At 33.6% G+C, this 20,725-nt stretch overlaps 1 protein-coding gene and 1 pseudogene across 1 annotated transcript in view; one reads left to right on the forward strand and one right to left on the reverse strand.

The window, feature by feature from the left end:
* Positions 1 to 831: 831 nt before the first annotated feature.
* LOC142548325 (zeatin O-glucosyltransferase-like) lies at positions 832 to 6,066 on the reverse strand (annotated as a pseudogene).
* Positions 6,067 to 16,041: 9,975 nt separating this feature from the next.
* Positions 16,042 to 20,725, forward strand: part of LOC142548392 (calcium-transporting ATPase 1, plasma membrane-type-like) — a 29,338-nt gene continuing 24,654 nt past the window's right edge. The window contains exon 1 of the mRNA XM_075656683.1: positions 16,042 to 16,337. Within this exon, the coding sequence (XP_075512798.1) occupies positions 16,161 to 16,337 (177 nt within the window). The 5' untranslated portion in view covers positions 16,042 to 16,160. The remainder of the gene's footprint in view (positions 16,338 to 20,725) is intronic.

A 20,725-nucleotide genomic window follows, 5' to 3' on the forward strand; every position in this document is an offset into this window, starting at 1 on the left:
AATGCTTGATATTTGAATTCATGAGATGAGAGGTTGAATCTCAAAAACATGAAAAGATAAAGGACAGTATGGGGCGGTATTTTTGGAGGAAGATTGGTTAGATGATCTTGTGAACAATCTTGTGGTCTTGTTCCGCTGTTTTGATGTGCTTTCAAGATTGTGCACTAAAATGGGTTGATTTGGTGATTTAGAACATGGAGAGCGCGTCTGATATTGATACGATCTAATGTCTAATTTTTATGCAGCAATCTATTTTATCACAAGTTTAAAGAACTGGAGTGGTGGTGGTTGGATTTCAAGACCCTACTGTGAACCATTTGAGGCAAGATCTAATAGCTGAGCAATTGGATTGCCTGCATAATTCCTAAAATTTCAATTATTTGCATTACATCAAAACCACAAGTTTGAAGAAGGAAGTTAGATATGGCGACAGGAAAACATAGTTTAATAGTAAAATATTAAAGTATATTTATTAAATTAAATAAATATTTGTTTAAAAAATAAAAAAATATATAAAATAAATATTAAATTATGAAAATTTATGATATAAATATATAATAAATATATTTTCAAATCTAAAATATATAAAAATGTATGCAATATTTATTAATTATATATATTTTTTTAAAAAATAAAATTTTCGAGTCAACCCAAACACGATTATTTTTTCGAGTCATATATCGGGTCTAACCTGATTTGAACCAAACTCGAAAACCCCAAATCCAAAATTTTCCAGGTCAAATCGTATCGAGTTCACAGACCGGGTCCGATTTTGAGACCCCAGCTTCTTCTGATGCCATTAATCTCTTGATTCTCAGCTTTAACCATTTCCTTTCTTTCCTCCCATTTCCTCGCCGTTAATCCTCTCTCAGAACTTCTGTCAAGAATATTACATTAAGCGATTATCATTTCTCACCGTTAATCCTATCTTCAGAACTTCTGTCAAGAATATAGCATTAAGCGGTTGATCCGAATGAGTTGGCCATGCTGCAACAGGCACCCCCATAGCAATACTTGTTGGCAATTGAGGAAAAAGACTTTGACTGTCAAATACAACCACATATTTAAATAGTACTAGAATAACAATAAATGCTAAAAACAAGGACCATAACTTATTGGCTTGTTCTATACTAGAACTCTAGACTAACAAACAAACAAGCTCCTAAAAATCAGCAATCATTATTTGAATCATTCAATCAACACTCCCCCTTGATTCAAAATTACAAACTCCTAGTTGTGACATAAAAAACTGATGCTTGGCTTGAGGAAGTGACTTTGTGAATATATCAGCTGTTTGCTCATTCGTGCCACAAAACTTCAGCATAATCTTTTGATTGGTTACCAGCTCTCGAATGAAATGATGTTGTACATCTATATGCTTGGTTCTACCATGGAAAGCTGGGTTCTTACTCATTGCAATCGTAGACATGTCACAAAAAATTTCTGTAGCTTCCTTTTGCTCAAATCCCAAATCAGAAAGTAGTTTTCTAAGCCATAAGGCTTGTCGTGCTGCTGAACTTGCTGTTGTATACTCTGCTTCAGATGATGATAGAGCGATTGTTTCTTGCTTCTTTGAACTCCAAGTCACAGCTCCAGATCCAAGGTTAAAGGCATTGCCCGAAGTGCTCCTTCGATCATCCAAACATCCTGCCCAGTCGCTGTCAGTAAACCCATTTAATTTGAAACTCATCGCTTTAGCATACCAGATACCCAAGTCAACTGTTCCAGCCACGTATCGAAGGATCCTTTTTCCTGCACCAAAGTGTTGCTTTGTAGGACTTTGCATAAATCTGGATACAACACTAACTGGAAAAGCAATGTCAGATCGAGTATGCGTCAAATAATTTAAACCACCAACTAAACTTCGAAACAAGTTTGGATTAGCTTTTTCTGTTCCATCTTCACGCTGTAGCTTTTCATTAATATTCATTGGTGTAATTGCTACCTCACAATTGCTCATGTTAAATTTTGTCAAAAGATCTGCAGCATATTTCTTTTGACACACAAAAATTCCTTCTTCACCTTGCTTCACCTCAAGCCCCAAAAAATATTGTAGCAAGCCCAAATCTGTCATCTCAAAATTTCTCATCATGCAAGACTTAAAATCATAAATTAATAATTTTGAGGAACCCATATAAATCATATCATCAACATATAGACAAACTACCAAAAAGTCTCCATTTCCTTGTCTCTTCACATAAAGTGTGGGCTCATTCTCACTTCTTGTGAATCCGTTATTATGGAAAAAAGAATCAATTTTACCATACCAAGTGCGAGTAGCTTGCTTTAAACCGTAGAGAGCTTTTCTTAAACGATAGACTTTGTCTTCGCTGCCATTGATAACAAATCCTCGAGGTTGAGACACAAAAACCTCCTCTTCCAAAACACCATTCAAAAAGGCAGATTTCACATCGAATTGATAAACAGGCAATTGCAATTGAGCAGCGACAGCCAAAAAAATTCTTACAGTCTCGAATCGAGCAACCGGAGAAAAAGTCTTGTCATAGTCTATACCTTGTTGTTGTGAGTATCTCTTGACAACAAGCCGAGCTTTATGTTTTTGAATGCTTCCATCAGCATTATACTTTGTTCGGAACACCCACTTGAGTCCTATAACATTTTTGTCTTTTGGAACATCAACCAACACCCACGTTGCATTTTTCTCAATGGATTGTATCTCTTCTGCCATAGCAACCTGCCAATCATATTGTTTTGCTGCTTCTTCAAAACAAGTTGGGTCAGAGACATATAAGGCAAAGCTACAAGAATCATATATTTCTTTTAGAGATCTTAATTTCTTTGGTGGTGTCTCACTAGAGGACCCAAGTAATGGAGAACTTGGTGAACTTGTGATACCAGTGTCATTACTTGGACTTGAAAGTAGTTTTTCTTCAAATGATGGTGTTTCTGTTTTCCGAATTTCAATATCTGTCAGAATTTGAACATTTTCTTCTTTATAAACATTCCAATTCCAGCTACTTTCTTCATTGAACACAACATTCCTGCTAATGATCACTTTGCCACTTATGGGATTATACAGACGATAAGCTTTGGATTGAAGACTATATCCAATGAAAATACATTTTTCAGATTTTTTATCAAGCTTAGAACGAATATTAACCAAAGCATATGCTATACAACCAAAGACTTTTAAGTGGCTTACTCGAGGCTTCTTGCCCTTCCATGTTTCATAAGGTGTCCGATTCAAAACAGCCTTTGTTGGAGAGATATTCAAAAGATATACTGTTGTTGCAACTGCTTCTCCCCAAAACTCATCTGGAATCCCCTTTGCTTGAAGCAGGCTTCTAGCCATTTCCACAACCGTTCGATTTTTTCGTTCCGCAATGCCATTTTGTTCCGATGAGTATGGTGCTGTAAGTTCTCTGCGAATACCATTCTCATCGCAAAAATTAATAAAATCATTAGATAAGAATTCACCGCCTCGATCGGTTCGTAGTGCTTTTATGTTGTTTCCATTTTGCTTCTCCACCAATGCCTTAAATTTCTTAAAATTCTCAAAAGTTTCAGATTTGAATTTCAAGAAATAAATCCAACTCATGCGGCTATAATCATCGGTAAACATCAAAAAATACTTACTTCCACCAATTGACTCAGTCTTCATTGGCCCACACAAATCAGCATGCACAAGTTCAAGACAATTTGAAGCTCTCCATGATTTTCCAACTGGAAATGATCTCCTGTTTTGTTTCCCATAAACACATCCTTAACAAAAATCAAGTTCACCTATTTTCGGTAAGACAACTACCATTCCTTTTCTACTCAAAATTATCAGACCATTCACATTCAAATGCCCATAACGTAAATGCCATAGTTTAGCCTCGTTATTCCCTTAAACAACTAAAGCATTGTTCTCAAAATTTGATACATCAAGGGGAAACATTCTGTTTTGTGTCATACAAACAGCTGCCAAGAGTTGACCCGTTTTCTTATCATGAATAGCACATGCATCGCCATCAAAAGCAATTGAATAGCCACTAGTCATCAATTGTCCAACACTTAACAAATTATGAGCTAAACTAGGCACAAATTGTACATCATGGATGAGTTTTGCATTACCTTGGACAGTTTTGATAGTGATTGTGCCTTTTCCCTCAACTTGGACTTGCTTGTTATCACCGAGCCGAACTACACTTTTATGTGTCTCATCAAGATCTTTAAACAAGGATCTTGAACTAGACATATGATTTGAGCATCCACTATCAATATACCAAACACTACTTATGGCATCAGTGATGGGAGAATGAGCTATGAACAACTTACTTTCCTGATTTTCTTTTTCCATTTTTTCGGTGAAATTGACGTTGTGTTTCTCATCTCTCTGCTTTGTCCAACAGTCAACTTCCTTATGGCCATTCAACTTGCAATATCGGCATTGTATTGTACTCTTGTGTTGACGGAAGTTAAAAAATTGACCTCTACCTCTCCCGTCACCACGATCTTGACCATAGGAGTTACATATGCTTCTACCTCTGCTTTTGCCTCTGCCTCTGCCTCTACCAGCGCCTGCTGAATCTTCTGATTTTGCCTTGTAAGAAGACTCTCCTTTCACTTGAAATGCTTTTTCCTCTACCTTTTCATGTGTTCTGTTGAGCCTAGCTTCATGGGCTAACAGAGAAATCATTAATTCATCAAATGTATAAATTGACAGGTCCTTTGACTCTTCAATTGCAGCAACAACATGATCAAATTTTGATGTTAAACTTCTCAAGATTTTACATACAACAATCTCATCACTGATATTTTCACCATATGATTTCATTTGATTAACAATCCCAGATACTCTAGACAGATAATCTTGCACAGATTCTTTTTCTTGCATAACCAATGTTTCAAAATCTCGACGAAGAGTTTGCAATTTTACAACTATTACCTTTTTGTCCCCCATATACTCTTGCCTTAAGATCTGCCATGCCTCACGAGAAGTAGTTGCTGCAGCAATTCTAGGGAATATTTCATCATCAAGAGCTTGTTGAATCATGAAAAGGGCTTTGGAATCTTTCTTGCGATTTTCCCGCATCTGTTGGTCGGGCTCGCCTGATTTTTTTTCTTCAAACCCATTCTCTACTAGGTCCCATAGCTCTTGAGATTTGAAGAGATTTTGCATTTTGAGGCTCCAAAAATGATAATTTACTACTTTAAAAATTGGAATAAGGGATTGAGCTACAGTGTTTGTACCATTTACAGACATGGCTTTACTGTAGATTTCTTTTACTTTTCTCCCCCTACTTTTTTTCTTCGTCTCTCACTCACTTTTCTTTAGTATTGGCTCTGATACCACAAATGTTGGCAATTGAGGAAAAAGACTTTGACAATAAAATATTGAGAGACAATACAAATGACAGAGAAATTTGCCAATTCACTTCTCTTATTAAAATGTCAAATACAACCACATATTTAAATAGTACTAGAATAACAATAAATGCTAAAAACAAGGACCATAACTTATTGACTTGTTCTATACTAGAACTCTAGACTAACAAACAAACAAGCTCCTAAAAATCAGCAATCATTATTTGAATCATTCAATCAACAATACTCTCGAAGCAAGATTCCATCCACAATGACTCATGAATCCACCTATCGACGTATGCGCAAGAATCTCCATTTGAGGAACCCAATCTCTCAACACCAGTCCATTTTCTTTGACTTTTTCTTCATAGCCTTTCGGCAGGCCTGTCTTTCTAGCTTCGTACGCAAAGATATCAGCTCTGTCCGCATCTCGGGGCACCCCAACGAACTTTTGTTTGCTCTGATCCAGCCAGCCCCATTTCAAAATCCATAGCTTCTTCGTCAGAAAATGAGGTAGTTGTTCCGAAAGATGCATATATCACGGATCTTGGAGCTTGTTTATCTGCCAATCCAAGCACTTATGCCTGCGTCCACCTTCAATGGATTTTCGAGAAATGGATGGTCTAATAGCCAGTTGTTTCTTACTCCCACAAATCTCTTGCCTAGATATAAGATCGATGTATGTACATCAATCAATCTGCATGTATTATGTATGTCCCCGGCCCTTTCTTTGAAGAGCTCAGATTTAGTAACCATGAATTGAAGGGAAAGAATTTGTTTGACATCAAAATACTAAAGAGATGGAGACGTGAATCAAATGTAAAATGTAGGTATTGTGTGCGGTATTGTAACACATGAATATAACATGCAGCAGAATAATATAATTTATTATACAATTAAACTTTGATGAATAAAATAAGACAGATTAATCATTCACAAATGTATATACTTTTGTGTTGACCCATGACAAAAGACTCACTAGAAAAACCTATCAATTTGCAAAACCAATACCGGTGAATAAAAAAAATTAACTCACTTAACAAACTAAAAGAGTAAAGTGTATCAAAAATACTTATCAAACCAAATAACCAAAACTACGGATGCAATGTTTATAAAGCCAAAATTTTGTTTGATGAACAATACTCTAAGGCATAGTTTGGTACACATGATAGGATAAACATGTGATATATAATATAAAGATAAGTTAAGGATAAATAAGATGTAGAATATTATATTTAATGTTTGGTATGATTTTAATAAGAGTGATTAAATTTATATATTAGATTGTAATGACAAAATTAACATTATCATAATAAATTTATAATTTCAAAGTTATTGCTTGAGTTCATATTTTTTATCTGTTCATGCGCCGATAGTGCTTGCATGATTTATTTATTTTTACCTAATTTTATATATTATATAATATTATAATTGAGCCCTTGATTTTGTGAGTCAAGTCAAATATCAATTTTTAAAGTTAATCGAGTGATACTAATACTTTTATTGATATTTATAAAAATTATTTATATAATTATCTCGAATTCATTTATATAATTATCATATTATATAATATATAAAAATAAATAAAAATATTTATTTGATTTTAATTTCTACCTACTAGCATAGATTTATAATAATCATTTATGAATTGAGGGCAATTAAGTCATTTTTACTGTATTTTATCATTAAATTAAAATTATCACACCTAATAGAAGGGACATTTTATCATTCTAAAAAATTATTTATCAAGGGCACATGATATTATCATGGGCTTTTTAAAAAGATACCAAACATGGGATGAGGAGGATTATTTATCAATCCCTCCCTTATCCCATGTACCAAACTATGCCTAATCAACATTGTAACAACGTGTTGTGTCTGGTTGTCTTCAATACTTCACGACAGCACGACAATACGTCTTGGTTTGAGCACTTGATCTCTTCGAAGTAAATCACCAACTTCCGTGCTTGCTCTCCTGTGTTGTCTATATTCATCCATCGATCCAGCATCTATCTTTGATCATTTATAAGCTTCCTCTGATCTAGAGTTTATTTTTTGAATAGAATCATATAAAAACAAGAGTTTCAGTAGGAAATAAACTATTTTCAATAAATCTATCATATATAGAGTTTATCAAATATCTCAATAGTCTAGAAAGACAAAACACTCTAATTTATTATGCACAATATTATTGAAAATGAAAATATAATAAGAAATAAATTATGTTCATTTCAATCTCTTCCGTTTTTCCTTTTTGGACAGAACACACAAAATTGTTAATTAATAGAACTCCCTTGAGTTTGCACGCAACTCCCCTTAAGTTAGAGACGTGTCTCCTCCTGAATTCAACCAAATAAATTAGATGTTGTTAGAGCAGTGCTCTTAGAGGTATTGCTACACGTGAAACCAAAGCACTAACCAATTTATTCAATAAGATTATAACATTAACAACATGTCGACATAATTACTAAAAGATAAAAACCAGAGAAATAAATAAACATAAAAAAAACTAAGGAGTAGTTTAATTTCCAACTCCGTTGGTGCGCTCATCTGTATTTTCTTCTTCACCACCATCCGCTTCTTTTTCCATTTTTTATTCTGCTTCAACACTTGCACTCGCTGCAACATCTCCTAATCTTTTTTTTTTGCCAGAATGCACTGCCATCTCTAGAAGTAAGCGATACTCGGCTACTTGAGCTTTATAATGAGTTATGTGCTCTTTCACATTGAAGATTTACGTCAAGTCAAACTCAATTTGAGCATTGAAAACAGAGTGAGAAAAAACAATAAAAATAACAGGGTTCACAATAGATGAAGATGTCGTGTTCCCAATATCGAGGTCAACACCAGTAGCAGACTATGGAAAGTCCAACTTCCTATTCTCCTTAAAGTGAACTGGGGATAAAATCTCGATTCCAAAATACTATAGATTAAAGATGGAAACGACAACTTTATTGATTTCAATAATCTGTCAGCAAATTGAAACACAATCTTGAATGCAAGCTTTCCGAATTTGAAGGTACTCCCATTAATGATGTAAAACAAAACAAGTGCACGTGGTCTAGTAACGAGTCCAATTCCGGATGGCAGTCTCGAGAACCACAAAATAAAAAGAGACAATCTCTTCTTATGATCGGGAAAGCTTCGAATCAATCCTCCCGTGAGGACAACATTTATTTCATGAATATCAAGGAGCAAACCTTCTTTTTCACCAGCCGGAGTGTTATATAACTCATTAATCAAAATAAGATTAAACAGGTACACATTGCGGCACATACACTCGCCAATGTTTAACAGACCTTTCATCAACCACGTTGGATGAGAGGTTCGCAGAGGACTTCAAAATAGGTTTTTGGCGGTATTTATCAACAAAAGTCCCCAATTCTTGAAAACAAGGTTAAATTTTGCCTTCCATAGGCGCAAACATCCACAATTTTTCTCGTCAATCATCCTACAAATGACATAGATAGGCCATTGAGAAATTGAAAATTCTGAGTAAAATTTCATCATCATCCTTAGCACCATTGTTATCCTCATCAGCATTTTCCAAGTCTTCACTTGCCTCATCATCACTTTTTGGAGTATGTTCTAAAGATCAGAGTCAGAGCTAGAGGTATTAGAATTTTATGGCCTATTTTCATCAAATTCATGTTGCATCTCTATATCAGGTCTGTCAATTTTACTATGCACTTTCTTTAGAGCTTTCTCTCTCTCAATTTGAAAAGAAATTGGGCAAGTGGTTTTTATTCATCAACAGCACTTCTCAGTCTCTCAATAGCCACAGCCCCTTCCTCAGAGTCAGAGTTTTCTTCGTCCTCATTCAGACCACTTTCCTTCGAACCTGCAATGTTCTTTGGTAGAGAGACCAACTCAATATATTTGTCATCTGAATCATCACTAGAGGTGAATCCGGTTCGAGTAGAGAGGGAGTTGAGGAAGATTCACCTTTTTGTCTGAATCTTTTTTATGGAACCAAATCAGGGTCGTACCATGCATGTAGGTGAGGTAGGAAAAACTCTATTGAGTGTTTCAAAATCAGGCAAGTTCTCGACATCGATTTAATTTCCCGGCTGGCCAGGAACAATCGACTCTAGAGGTACTGGTTCTTCAGCACCCATCTTATTCCTTATGTCATTCAGATCATATTGTTAGCCTGCCATTTATGGGATAAACGCAAGAAATTCAGAGAAAATTTGCGATGCTGATGGTGAGAACAAAGACATATTTCAGAGAAAAAATTAGGTTAATAATCATAGAGAGAAAATGAATAGAAAGTTGAATAAATAAATACACTTACGTCCAACGGTAATAATTCTGAAATCATATAACCCGCTAATCAATACTTTTATCTCATGTCCAACTATAATAAAGTTTCACCCAATTAAAAAAACCGCTCATTTTCTAACCAAATTTTCACATTGCATCTCAATGGTAATAGGGCTAAACGATGAAATTAAATTTAAAATTAACCACATTTAAATCAAAGATATTCAAAATTATGAAGATTAAGGTTTCATTTAAATGCACAACTTCAAATCTGATAACTCACTGACCAGGATAAAATCACATAACCATTAACATGCATGTCATAATTATGCTTATAATATGATATATTAAAGAAATGTTAGACATATGATCAAATTGTGAGGTGTTTATATGCTTTGTTGACAACATCTTCCATTAACTCTTCTAATTTCAAAACATATTTTGATTTTCCTACACACACAGAGTCCATTCACACTTTATTTTTTATTCAGAAGTGATAGCTCTCACACTAGAAGAACGGTATTTATTGGACTCCTCTGAATAGTTTTTTCGTTTTCTTCTATTATGATTTCTGTTTTTATTCAAAAGAGGTGTATCCCACAATAAAAGAACAGTCTTCGTTGAACTCTCTTAGACAACTTTTTCCTTTTTTTCTGATACAGAATCAAATCATATTTTTCAATCTTCTCAAGTTACTTTTCACATGGGACAGGATCATGGACTACATGAACATCGATCAACTACTTTGTGACTTAGGCAGAACAAATCTGATGGCGAAGTGTGTTGATTGAAATATAACTGAGAATATAGAAAGCACATCAAGAAATATCCATCACAGTATAAAAATTTCACAAAGAAGGATGAATAATTTAATGCAATATGTCTAACATCATATAAATGTATATGAACGTTGGGTATTGTCCCAGATCTTGCAGCATCCAAGACAACATCAGTAAGTGATTATCATGCACACAAACTGAAAGACTTCCTAATGTTGGAAAATATCTCAAAATCTAATGATTTTTGAAAATATCTGCTAGTTGTTTATCAGTTCCAACAAATTTTATTCGTATTATTCCATTCTCAACCAAATCTTGAATAAAATGATACTTAATGTCAATGTGTTTTGAACGAGAGTATTGTGCTAGATTTTTTGAAATGCCAATTGCACTTAAGTTGTCACAATAAACAATCAAGGTCTCACTATGGAAATCGTAGTCCTTTGCCATTTGGTTCATCCACAAGAGTTATGAACAGTAGCTACCGGATACGACATATTTAGATTTAACAGTTGAAAGAGATACATAATTTTGCTTCTTATTGTACCATGACACCAATTTATTGCCTAGGTAAAAGCATCCACCAGTGGTAGTTTTCATATCATCTAAATCTCTGGCCCAATCATCATCACAAAACCCAAATAAATTGGTGTTAATTTTCTTTGTTTACCATAATCATAGATCTACAGTCCCCTCAATGTATCTCAAAATATTTTTACAGCTTTAAATATGTGATCTTAGGATTAGTTTGATATCTAGCACATGGACAGACGCTGAACATTATATTAGGACGATAATAAAAGGGATTGCCAATGATGATGTGGTACATGGTGTTGTCAACAATTTCGACAACATCGTCCTTACACAATTTTCATTCGATTTCATGGGAGTTTTCATATGCTTAATGTGTTCATTAGAAAATTTCTTCACCGGATTCTTAGAATACTTGTTTTGACACATAAAAATTCCATAATGCAATTGCCTAATTTGAAGTCTAAGAAAGAAACTCAATTCTCCTACCATACTCATTTTAAACGTGGAAGACATGCATTTAACAAAATCACCAACATGTTTTTGAATAGAAAAACCAAATATTATATCGTCCACATAAATTTGACATATGAGTATATCATCCTTCTTCATTTGAATAAAAAGAGTTTTATCGATCTCACCTTGTTTGACGCTTATGTTAAGTATATATTCAGTCAGCCTACCATACCATGCATGTGGAGTCTGCTTCAGTCTATACAATATCTTCTTTAGCTTGTAGACATTGTCCAATTTGTGTGTGTCTTCAAATCCTTTCAATTGACTCACACATAAGCTTACTAATTCAAAATATCATTAGAAAATACACTTTTCACATTCATTTGATAAAGTTAATCCCCATATGACATGAACCGACAAACAACAGTCAGACTGACTCAATATGGGCTACAGTAGTGAAGGTTTCATCAAAATCAACCCTCTCAACCTGCGTATACCCTTGAGCAACCAATCGAACTTTATTTCTGACAGCATTTCCTAATTCAACAGTTTTATTCTTAAAAATCCATTTAGTTCCAATCACATTAACATGTTCAGGTATTGGAACTAAATCTCACATATCATTTCAGACAAATTGTTCAAGTTCATCATGCATAAAATTTATCCTTTAAGGATTTATTACTGTTATCTGGTTCAATGTGTGAAACAAAACATAAGTGTCTTACCTGACAGTATAAGAAAATCATGCATGTCTCCTTGCACTGCTCCTATGATTTGAAATGAGGGTGATCCTTCTAAATTTTACTAGGAATGTCTTTCTCAATATTGTTCACACCATTATCATTATCGAACGTTTCATTTCTTTGATAATCATCCTCCAATTCAATCAGTCACAGTGGATGTTGTTGTCCTATGTGTGACAACATCAGAAACAATATCTGTGTTGAACAGTGACTAAGATGTTTCCAGCAGATTATCTAGATCATCCTCAATCATCTTTCCTACCAGTTATGCAAGATCAGCAATCACAACATTAATTGATTATATATTCGTCCTAGTTCTTAGATTAAACATTTGATATGCACGACTATTAGTTGAATATCTAAGGAACAAACATTTATTGATCTTAGAATCAAACTTGGTTGGGTGATCTCGGTCATTTAAAACATATCATAAACAGCCAAAAACATGAAATTATTTTAGGTTTGGCCTTTTTCCCATTATGAACTCATATGATATCATAGTCGAACCACTCTTTAAATAAACACGATTTGAAATATGACATGCAGCGGTTAAGAATTTAGACCAAAAACATTTTGAAATATTTTTAGAACTCAACATGACCAGATTCATCTCTTGCAAAGTTCGATTCTTTCATTTTGCTATGTTGTTCTGTTGAGGGGTCTTTGGTGCAGAGAACTCATATGTTATATCTTTTTTGTCACACAAAGATCATTACATAATATCAATGATTATTCAAATATTCATACATTACTAATTTTAATAATTAATTGATAAAATAATAAGTTGTACAATGTACGAGTGAGATTCTAGTTGAATAAATAAACCAGCTCAAATTCAAATATTTTTTGAGACTCGATTTTTAGTTCAACTATCCATAAATCAGTCCACATGTTATTGGTTTCCTTTGAGGTAATTATACCGAAATTTCACTCATCATTTCCATAGAAATGATCCTTATTTTGGTTCCACAAATAACATATTTTTTAGTCAAGTCAATGTTTAGTTAGTTCAAATAAAAATAAAAGTATATTATTGGTTAAATTTCACAAAATTATTTTTTTAATTTATGATATGAAATATATGTACTGCAATAAATGATAGTTTCATTTTTTGTTTGCATTGATTATATCAATTCATTTAATTCAAATTTGAATTTAATTCATTTTTATATTAATTCAAATATAATTTATGTATTAAATGTCTTTTATTATTTTTTATTCAAATTAAAACTAAACTCTATTGAAAACATAAACTACATTAAAAATTTTGCATTGATTATATCAATCAATTTAATTTGTGATATGATTTGTCCATTGAGATGTCTTATTTGAATTTTAAATTATAAATAATGCAATATTGCATATAATATTATAAACCAATTTTATTCTATTTATATTACTAAATTTATCTACTCCAAAATTGAATTATGAAATGACTCCTCTTTTCAACATCATATATGAGTTGAATCATTCCAATATGTAATGTTCGTTTAAATTTAGATTTTTTCGTTGTTATGAATTACTACGTATTGAAACAACGAGAACAACGAGACATTAAGTTTGAAATCTGTCTTTCATGATCGAGAAGTAAAAAAAATTATTCTTCTATTTGTACAAAATTTTAATTATTACATATTACTAATACGATAATTTTCTTCTATATTACAAAGTTCACGGATACATGATAGTATAAAATGTCTCGTAATGGAAATGTTAAACCAATTCTAAAGAAAGTATGCATCTTATTAGAAGACACCTTATAAAATTTATTGACATTGTTTTGGAATACACATAGTAAATGTTAATAAAATAACTTTTCTGATTTATACATAATTTGCTTATGATCACATATTTCATTTTTCTTTCGGAATAATATGTTGTTGTGTATATTATGAAGTGATTTTTTAGATAAAATCACAACTTATTTGGATAAAAATATTGATAAAACAATTATTATTATCATTCAAATGTGTCAAATATATGTCATGTCACAAAATTATTTGTGAATGTGGATTTAGACGAAATTTCTGAATTTTTAAAAATTTATTTCTCATTAATTTTATTGAATGTGATTTAAAAATATTTTTTTATCACATGTTAAAAAATAATAATATATAGCTTCTCGAAAATTAAAGAATTAAATATGTATTAAGGTTGGTGGTCGACATCAATACACTAAACACGATAAGAAATATGTCATTGTCTTAGGCTAACACAATCTAAAATTTTGATATAGCCAAAAAAATTAATCGACATGCGTTGTATTTAAGAATTTTTTTAAAAATTAGGGAAAAAATATTTTTTATTTTTATTTTTTATAATTATATTATTTTTTCAATTTAAATATCTATTCATTTTTCAATAATTTTTAATAATATCATCTCGTACATCGCACGAGTTAAATACTAGTTGATGATTAATTTGAGGTTTTTATTAAATAGAAAAATTGACTCGCATCCACTACAACAAAAACGCAAAACGACAACGGATATTATCGTAGCTGTCAGAAAGTCATTGTAATTGACAGTGTTGTTGAAAGTGCGATCAACGTAGCTAACTAATTAGCCAAAATTAGCAACGGCTTCTTACTAAACAGTCGCTAATTAGCGACGATTTAAGATATACCGTCGCTAATTTAGCGACGGTTTTTGACTAAGTCGTCGTTAATTAGCGATGGTTTAGAGAAACATCATCGCTAATTAGCGACGATTTAGACATAATACGTCGCTAATTTTTTAAATAAAATAAAAAAATTACTTTTATAATTTAATAAATCTATCAAGAAAACTTATAATCTGACTAAGTTAATAATATTCATGATCTTAACTAAGACTTAGAAATTTACCAAGAATTGAAGCGAAAAAACTTACACTAAATCAAAACTAAAATCGTCTAAGAGAGAAAAATTTATCGTCGATGTGGACGGTGTTGAGGAAAATGGACCGAAAATGGGAGTATTTGTAGACAATTTGCGACGGTTTTTGCTTAAACCGTCGCAATTTTTTTGGACAAACTCGTTGTCGTTTATCCAAAAAACACGCTAATCCACAACGATTTTTGTTAAAACCGTTGTTAAAAGTAAAAATACAACGGTTTTCCAATAAAACCGTTGTATTTTGAGTGTTGTTGAAGGCATATTTTCTTGTAGTGATCTCACACTTTAATTCGGTATAATTATATTAGGTTGAAATTTTTATAACGGAATAATAATTGCCTTTGGGGGAATAAAAACCGAACCATTTATTTGGATCGATTAATGTCTTGGATTCGATCTGATGGACGGGTCTTTCAAACTTCATTGTTGAGTGGATCGGGTCGGTGCTCTGGGTTTTGCACAGTAAAAAATAGGGTTAAGGGTCGCCGGAGAGTTATCCGTTTTGACCATTCCGATGCTTAAGTCAGTTTAAAGAGTAGAATTAAGAGCGAAATATAGTAGTCCTAAATGAGCAAGAGAATGTAAGTGAGTAAAATCGTAGTTAATATCTTGTATTTATAGATGTACGTGGAATTAGTTATCTTGTTTGAGTATGATTCTAGAGTAAAATTTTATCTGAGATAGGAAACATTAGATGAAATGACTCCTTAACTATGATTGTTAGAACTCTTGATGACGGCTATGACTCTTATTTTATCTCGATGAGATTTGATCAAATCTACATTTATTCGGATCTCTTATTTATCATTCACATTCCCTAACTGTGTTAGATCGTACACTTAGATATGTCCACATGTATCAATTTTATGGGTATAAAAAAATTGATTTCTTTTAAAGATAAGATTAAAGAAAAAACCAATATGTAATAGACTTTATTAAACATTTAATTTACAATTATTTTTCAATTATTAAAATACTTTGTATCATGTTATCAGTTCTAGTCAAACCAAAGAGTTTAGTAATTTGATATGATTTAGTTTTGAATAATTAATGATTTCGATAAAAAAAAATGGAAATCAGTCACTAGCGTGTGTACTATAATAAATCAATGCATTAATATATTTATTTTTAAACTAACTGTTTTAGTTATGAATTCTATAAAATCACTCAGATCTAGTATGGGAGAAGAAATAATACGCTATGGAAAAACTGATTCCTAAGGAGTTCGATTTGCTGCGCAAAGAACGCTCTGAGGAATCGCAGAGGCTGTGGCGGAAGGCAGTCAGGAAACTGGTGAAGAACCGCCGCTGTCGCTTCCGGTATGCGGCCGATCTCGAGAAACGGTCAGAAGCTAAGGAGCAAATGCGAAAACTCAGAGTACGTAATAAATAGATAATGATTGAAATTTCCTATTGATCTTTGTTCTTAAATCCAATCTTGTTTCCCTGTCATGAAATGAACACCATTCCTTTTCTTCTTTCACTTGTTTTCTTGGAGGCTTTGGTTCTAATGGTCCGAAAATAGAAAGACGTCAGTCATGTGAAAATCACAATGTCGGTAAGTACTGACAAATGTGGCTTTTTCTGATTACTGCGGTTGTCTTAGAGTTAGCACACAAAATCTTCTTAGAAAAATAGTCGTTTATTTGATTTATATTTAAATAAAAATCAAAAAATAATTATAAAAAATAACAAAAGACTACATTGTTATTTTGATATATATTAATTAAAAAAATAAATAAAAAAAGAAAAAAAAATACAAATGAGAATAGAACTCATAATTTATTAATACTTAGATTTTAAATACATTATCCACTGAACTACAATGAATTACATCAAATTTTATCACTTTATTAAAATATATATATATATATATATATATATATATATATATATATTATTATTATTAAAATAGATCATAACATCAAAAATTAGTATTTTAAAATTTTTCTACTTTAATAATATAATATAAATGATATGTTTTGACTTGTTGCTCCGAATAAAGGTGGACCACGAAATTTCCTGGCAATTCAATGCGGGACACTGGCTTTTTTGGTTCGTTCGATGCTACATGTGGGGGCAGTGCCCCCACATGGTTTGGATGGACAAGATTCACACACATATGTGATTTTAAAAAAATTAGTGGACCCCATGTATGTGTTGCTAAATTTTGGCCTTTGATTCTATCATGGGGTAGTGCCCTTACATGTAGGATGGAATGAATCATCTTTTTTCGAATCTCCAAACCATTGTTGACAATAATAAATGATGTTAAACTAACATTACGTAATATGGACATAAATTATAATTGAAACCTTAATGGTCCTCTTCTGGAAATGGTCATCTATCGTATTCACGTCTCTTAGAAGAAGATGATCATGACCGGCGCCGGCCGGTATCATCACTACGTTTAAACCCGGGCATCACCTTTTGCTGAAATACCTCATGGGTCAACGTCCGATCCACCACTTTCACAATCGACTCTCTCTTGGACTCCAACTGTCCAAGTTACCATTTGATTTTCGGGGACGAGAAATAATTTTTAACAGAACAATTAATTATACAGGATGAGAGTTGGGACACACTTGTGACAGTTGTCCCATAGTCTTCACAATGCAATTTTAAAATGTAAGGATGTGATAATTATAGAGAGATTCAGTGCCATTACTGGAGATCAGGGCGTACAGTAATGTTATTTCTGTTGGAAATTTGAATAAAAATTATGTCTCATGAATGTGAGAGTATTTTTTGACTCTTCACATTCTTGAGCTAATTGTGGCTCATAATTGTATAAATGTCTTTTTGACTTTCCACATTCTTGAGTTAATTGAAGACTTTTTTGGCTCTTCATATTCTTGAGTTAATGAGAATTTTTGGGCTTATAAATAGTGTGTTCATTTCCTCATTTCATATATATGAAAATCTTATCTCTTTCAAGCATTCTCTTGCATTTCATATTGTTAGCTTTCCATTTGGTCTCCGTTAAATTTCGGTGATAAAGCGGAGGTACGTTTTCAGTTCGTAGTAGTAGTGTCTCATGCTAAGTAACTGCTGGTTCTTCTGTTGTATCCTGGGAAACAGACGTCCAAGACTATAATGGCCCGAAAATTCGTGTTTGAAAATTTGCGGAAAAATTTAAAATTTTCTTTTTAAAATAATCAAAATGCCTCATTCATAAAATAAACTGATAAATCAAGTTTAATGTTCAAAATAGCAGCGGAAGAAATTATTGTTTGCAAAATAACAAGTTAAAGTAATCCAACAACTGATAAAAATGTTTGAGCATAAAAATGGTAAATGCTGAAAATGAGGTCCTCGGATTCCACTACTGCCGACCCGAGCTAGCTCACTGGTCCCCGCCCTCAGTCCCGTCCTCATCAGTAACAATCAAGTCTAGTGAGTCTAAAGACTCAGCATGCATATATCGTAAATAACAAGTAGTAATAATAAAATTGCATACAAGGTGAAAATATCACGTCTTCAGTAATTACAATACGTGTATAACTGAACTGAACTGAAAAGTGTATCATGAATAATTATAAATACATGCAAAACTGAACTGAAAGTCGTAAGTGAAATGTTTGCTCCGCAGAGCCCTGTCATAAAATAGCATGTAATGATTTTCTGTAGAGATTATGTTCTACGCAAGTGACCCCCTGAACTGAACTGAACTGAACCGATAAGTGACTACCGGGTGATGTAATAATCGTCTGATCAAACTAATGCCACATTATACTTGGTGGAACTGAACTGAACCGGTAAGTGACCACCGGGTGATACAATAATCCCATGATAGTGAAATGGCCACAAGCAATATCGCATAAATATCAAAAAAATGAATATTTTATATTTTTATGCACGTAATATAATTAAATAGCATAATTAAATATCCTGTATTATTTTTACCATATGGGTTGGACCGTTCCCAGGCTCGCTGCAACCTAAATTTAACATGAAAAATATGCAAATGATTTTTCTTGACCAAACTTTGTAATTGGATAAAAAAAACGAGACAATTACGCCCAACGGCTTCATATTTAATCATGACTCCGTGCCAACCCGAACCAACACCGAGCCATCATTTAGTCATGATTAAAATACACTTAAAATGATGAAATAATCTCCTAAAATGGTAAGAGCCGAAATTTTGGTGAATGGAGGCCAAAACATGAAACGCTCTTTCGGGAGTCAATTTGGCACATCGCACCGTAATTTCTCGTACGACCTCTAAACTTAACCGAATCACAAACGGCCAAAAACATGACCTTCCTAACTCGATGAGGCACTGTCCAGTCCAAGGCCATAGGCTAAAAGCCAACCAAGAACTCTGACGAGCCTCTAAACCGAAGTAGCAAGTTGCTGTCCAGAAATTCCAGCAACCGCACCTGTACTTACATCGCTTCGTTTGCGAGACTATTGGTCATTGGGGCTTGAATCACCGACCACAGCCTCTTCCCAACATCCTAAGGTGTGGCTTGAACCATATTTAACGGCCCTAGGCCAACCACAATCCAATCCAACACCTAGGACAACACCAAGCTTCAACCGAGAACTCAAAATATGTACTGTGATGTTTCTGAAATTTTATCTTGTTACTGCCTATGCATCATACCAGTGGCCATATGGTTGACCATGGCTTGATCTAGACATCATGGGGTATGGTGTGAACCAGGGCTAAGGGCCAGAGGTCAACCAAGGTCCACTCCAAACCACAAAAAACCGAGGGGCACAAGCAGAATTCAAAAGGGCCGAAGAGGAGGGGGTTGTTCTTGTTTCTTTTATTTGAAAACCGATTCCACCATGGACCAAGCCTCGAAAGGGCGACTTGGTCACGTCTTAGACATGATACGGAGGTGTTCTAACCATGGCTATAGGCCCTTAGGGCAGCCAAGATCGGAAACTCTCCCCTTGACATCAAGGTGACAAAAAAATCGAACCACAAGTGACACTAGGAAGGAGTTGCTGTCATATCCGATTTCCAGCATGCATGGGCTTGAACTATTGGACCAATATGATCCTAACATGTCCTAGTACATGTCTAGATGCAGCCTTGGGAGCCTGGACATGAGCCAACCACCTGAAACCACACAAACACAGAACCCGTGAAGTATGAAAGAAATCAGAAAATCTGCACATGAATTTTCGAAAAATGCTTCTTATGTATTTCGGTTTTTGCTTCAAAAAAATCATGAGTATGATTCTTTAAAATATTAATATGGATTGATTGAGGAGTGAAAGAAATATAGACATGCCTTGGTTTCGTTTTGAAAAGAAAACGAACGAATATGACGACGCGGCGCGGAGGAGACGGAGTGATATTCTTTTCTTGTTTCTACTCGATTTTTCACTCTAGTTTCTCTATGGTTTTCTCACGATTTTTGCACTGAAATTTCCTCTGATTTTCGGTGGTGAGGAGGGGGAATAATGGTTAGGAGAGATGAAGGGGAGTTGCAATATAAAAGGGATTCAAATGGCATGACCAAGTCTTGCTCCCTTTGAATTGTTGGATGAGGAAGTGGTTTGATATTCAAAAGATATTTGGAGGGATAATGGAGGCATGACCGATTCTACCATGCTAAAACAAGGCAAGGATAATGATTTATTATTAATTAATGGTGATTAAAAGTGAAAGGGTTATCATACTAAGAAATAACAAGGAAAGGATCAAAGGTGGTGAGTTGTCAAAGAAATGCTTAATCACCTATGGGGTGGCCGAATCATGCTATTAAGTGGAGGAGAAATATTGCTTAGTTAGTGTTTTTAAAT

This window comes from Primulina tabacum, chromosome 6 (genome assembly GCF_025594145.1).
Source record: "Primulina tabacum isolate GXHZ01 chromosome 6, ASM2559414v2, whole genome shotgun sequence".
NCBI lineage: Eukaryota > Viridiplantae > Streptophyta > Magnoliopsida > Lamiales > Gesneriaceae > Primulina > Primulina tabacum.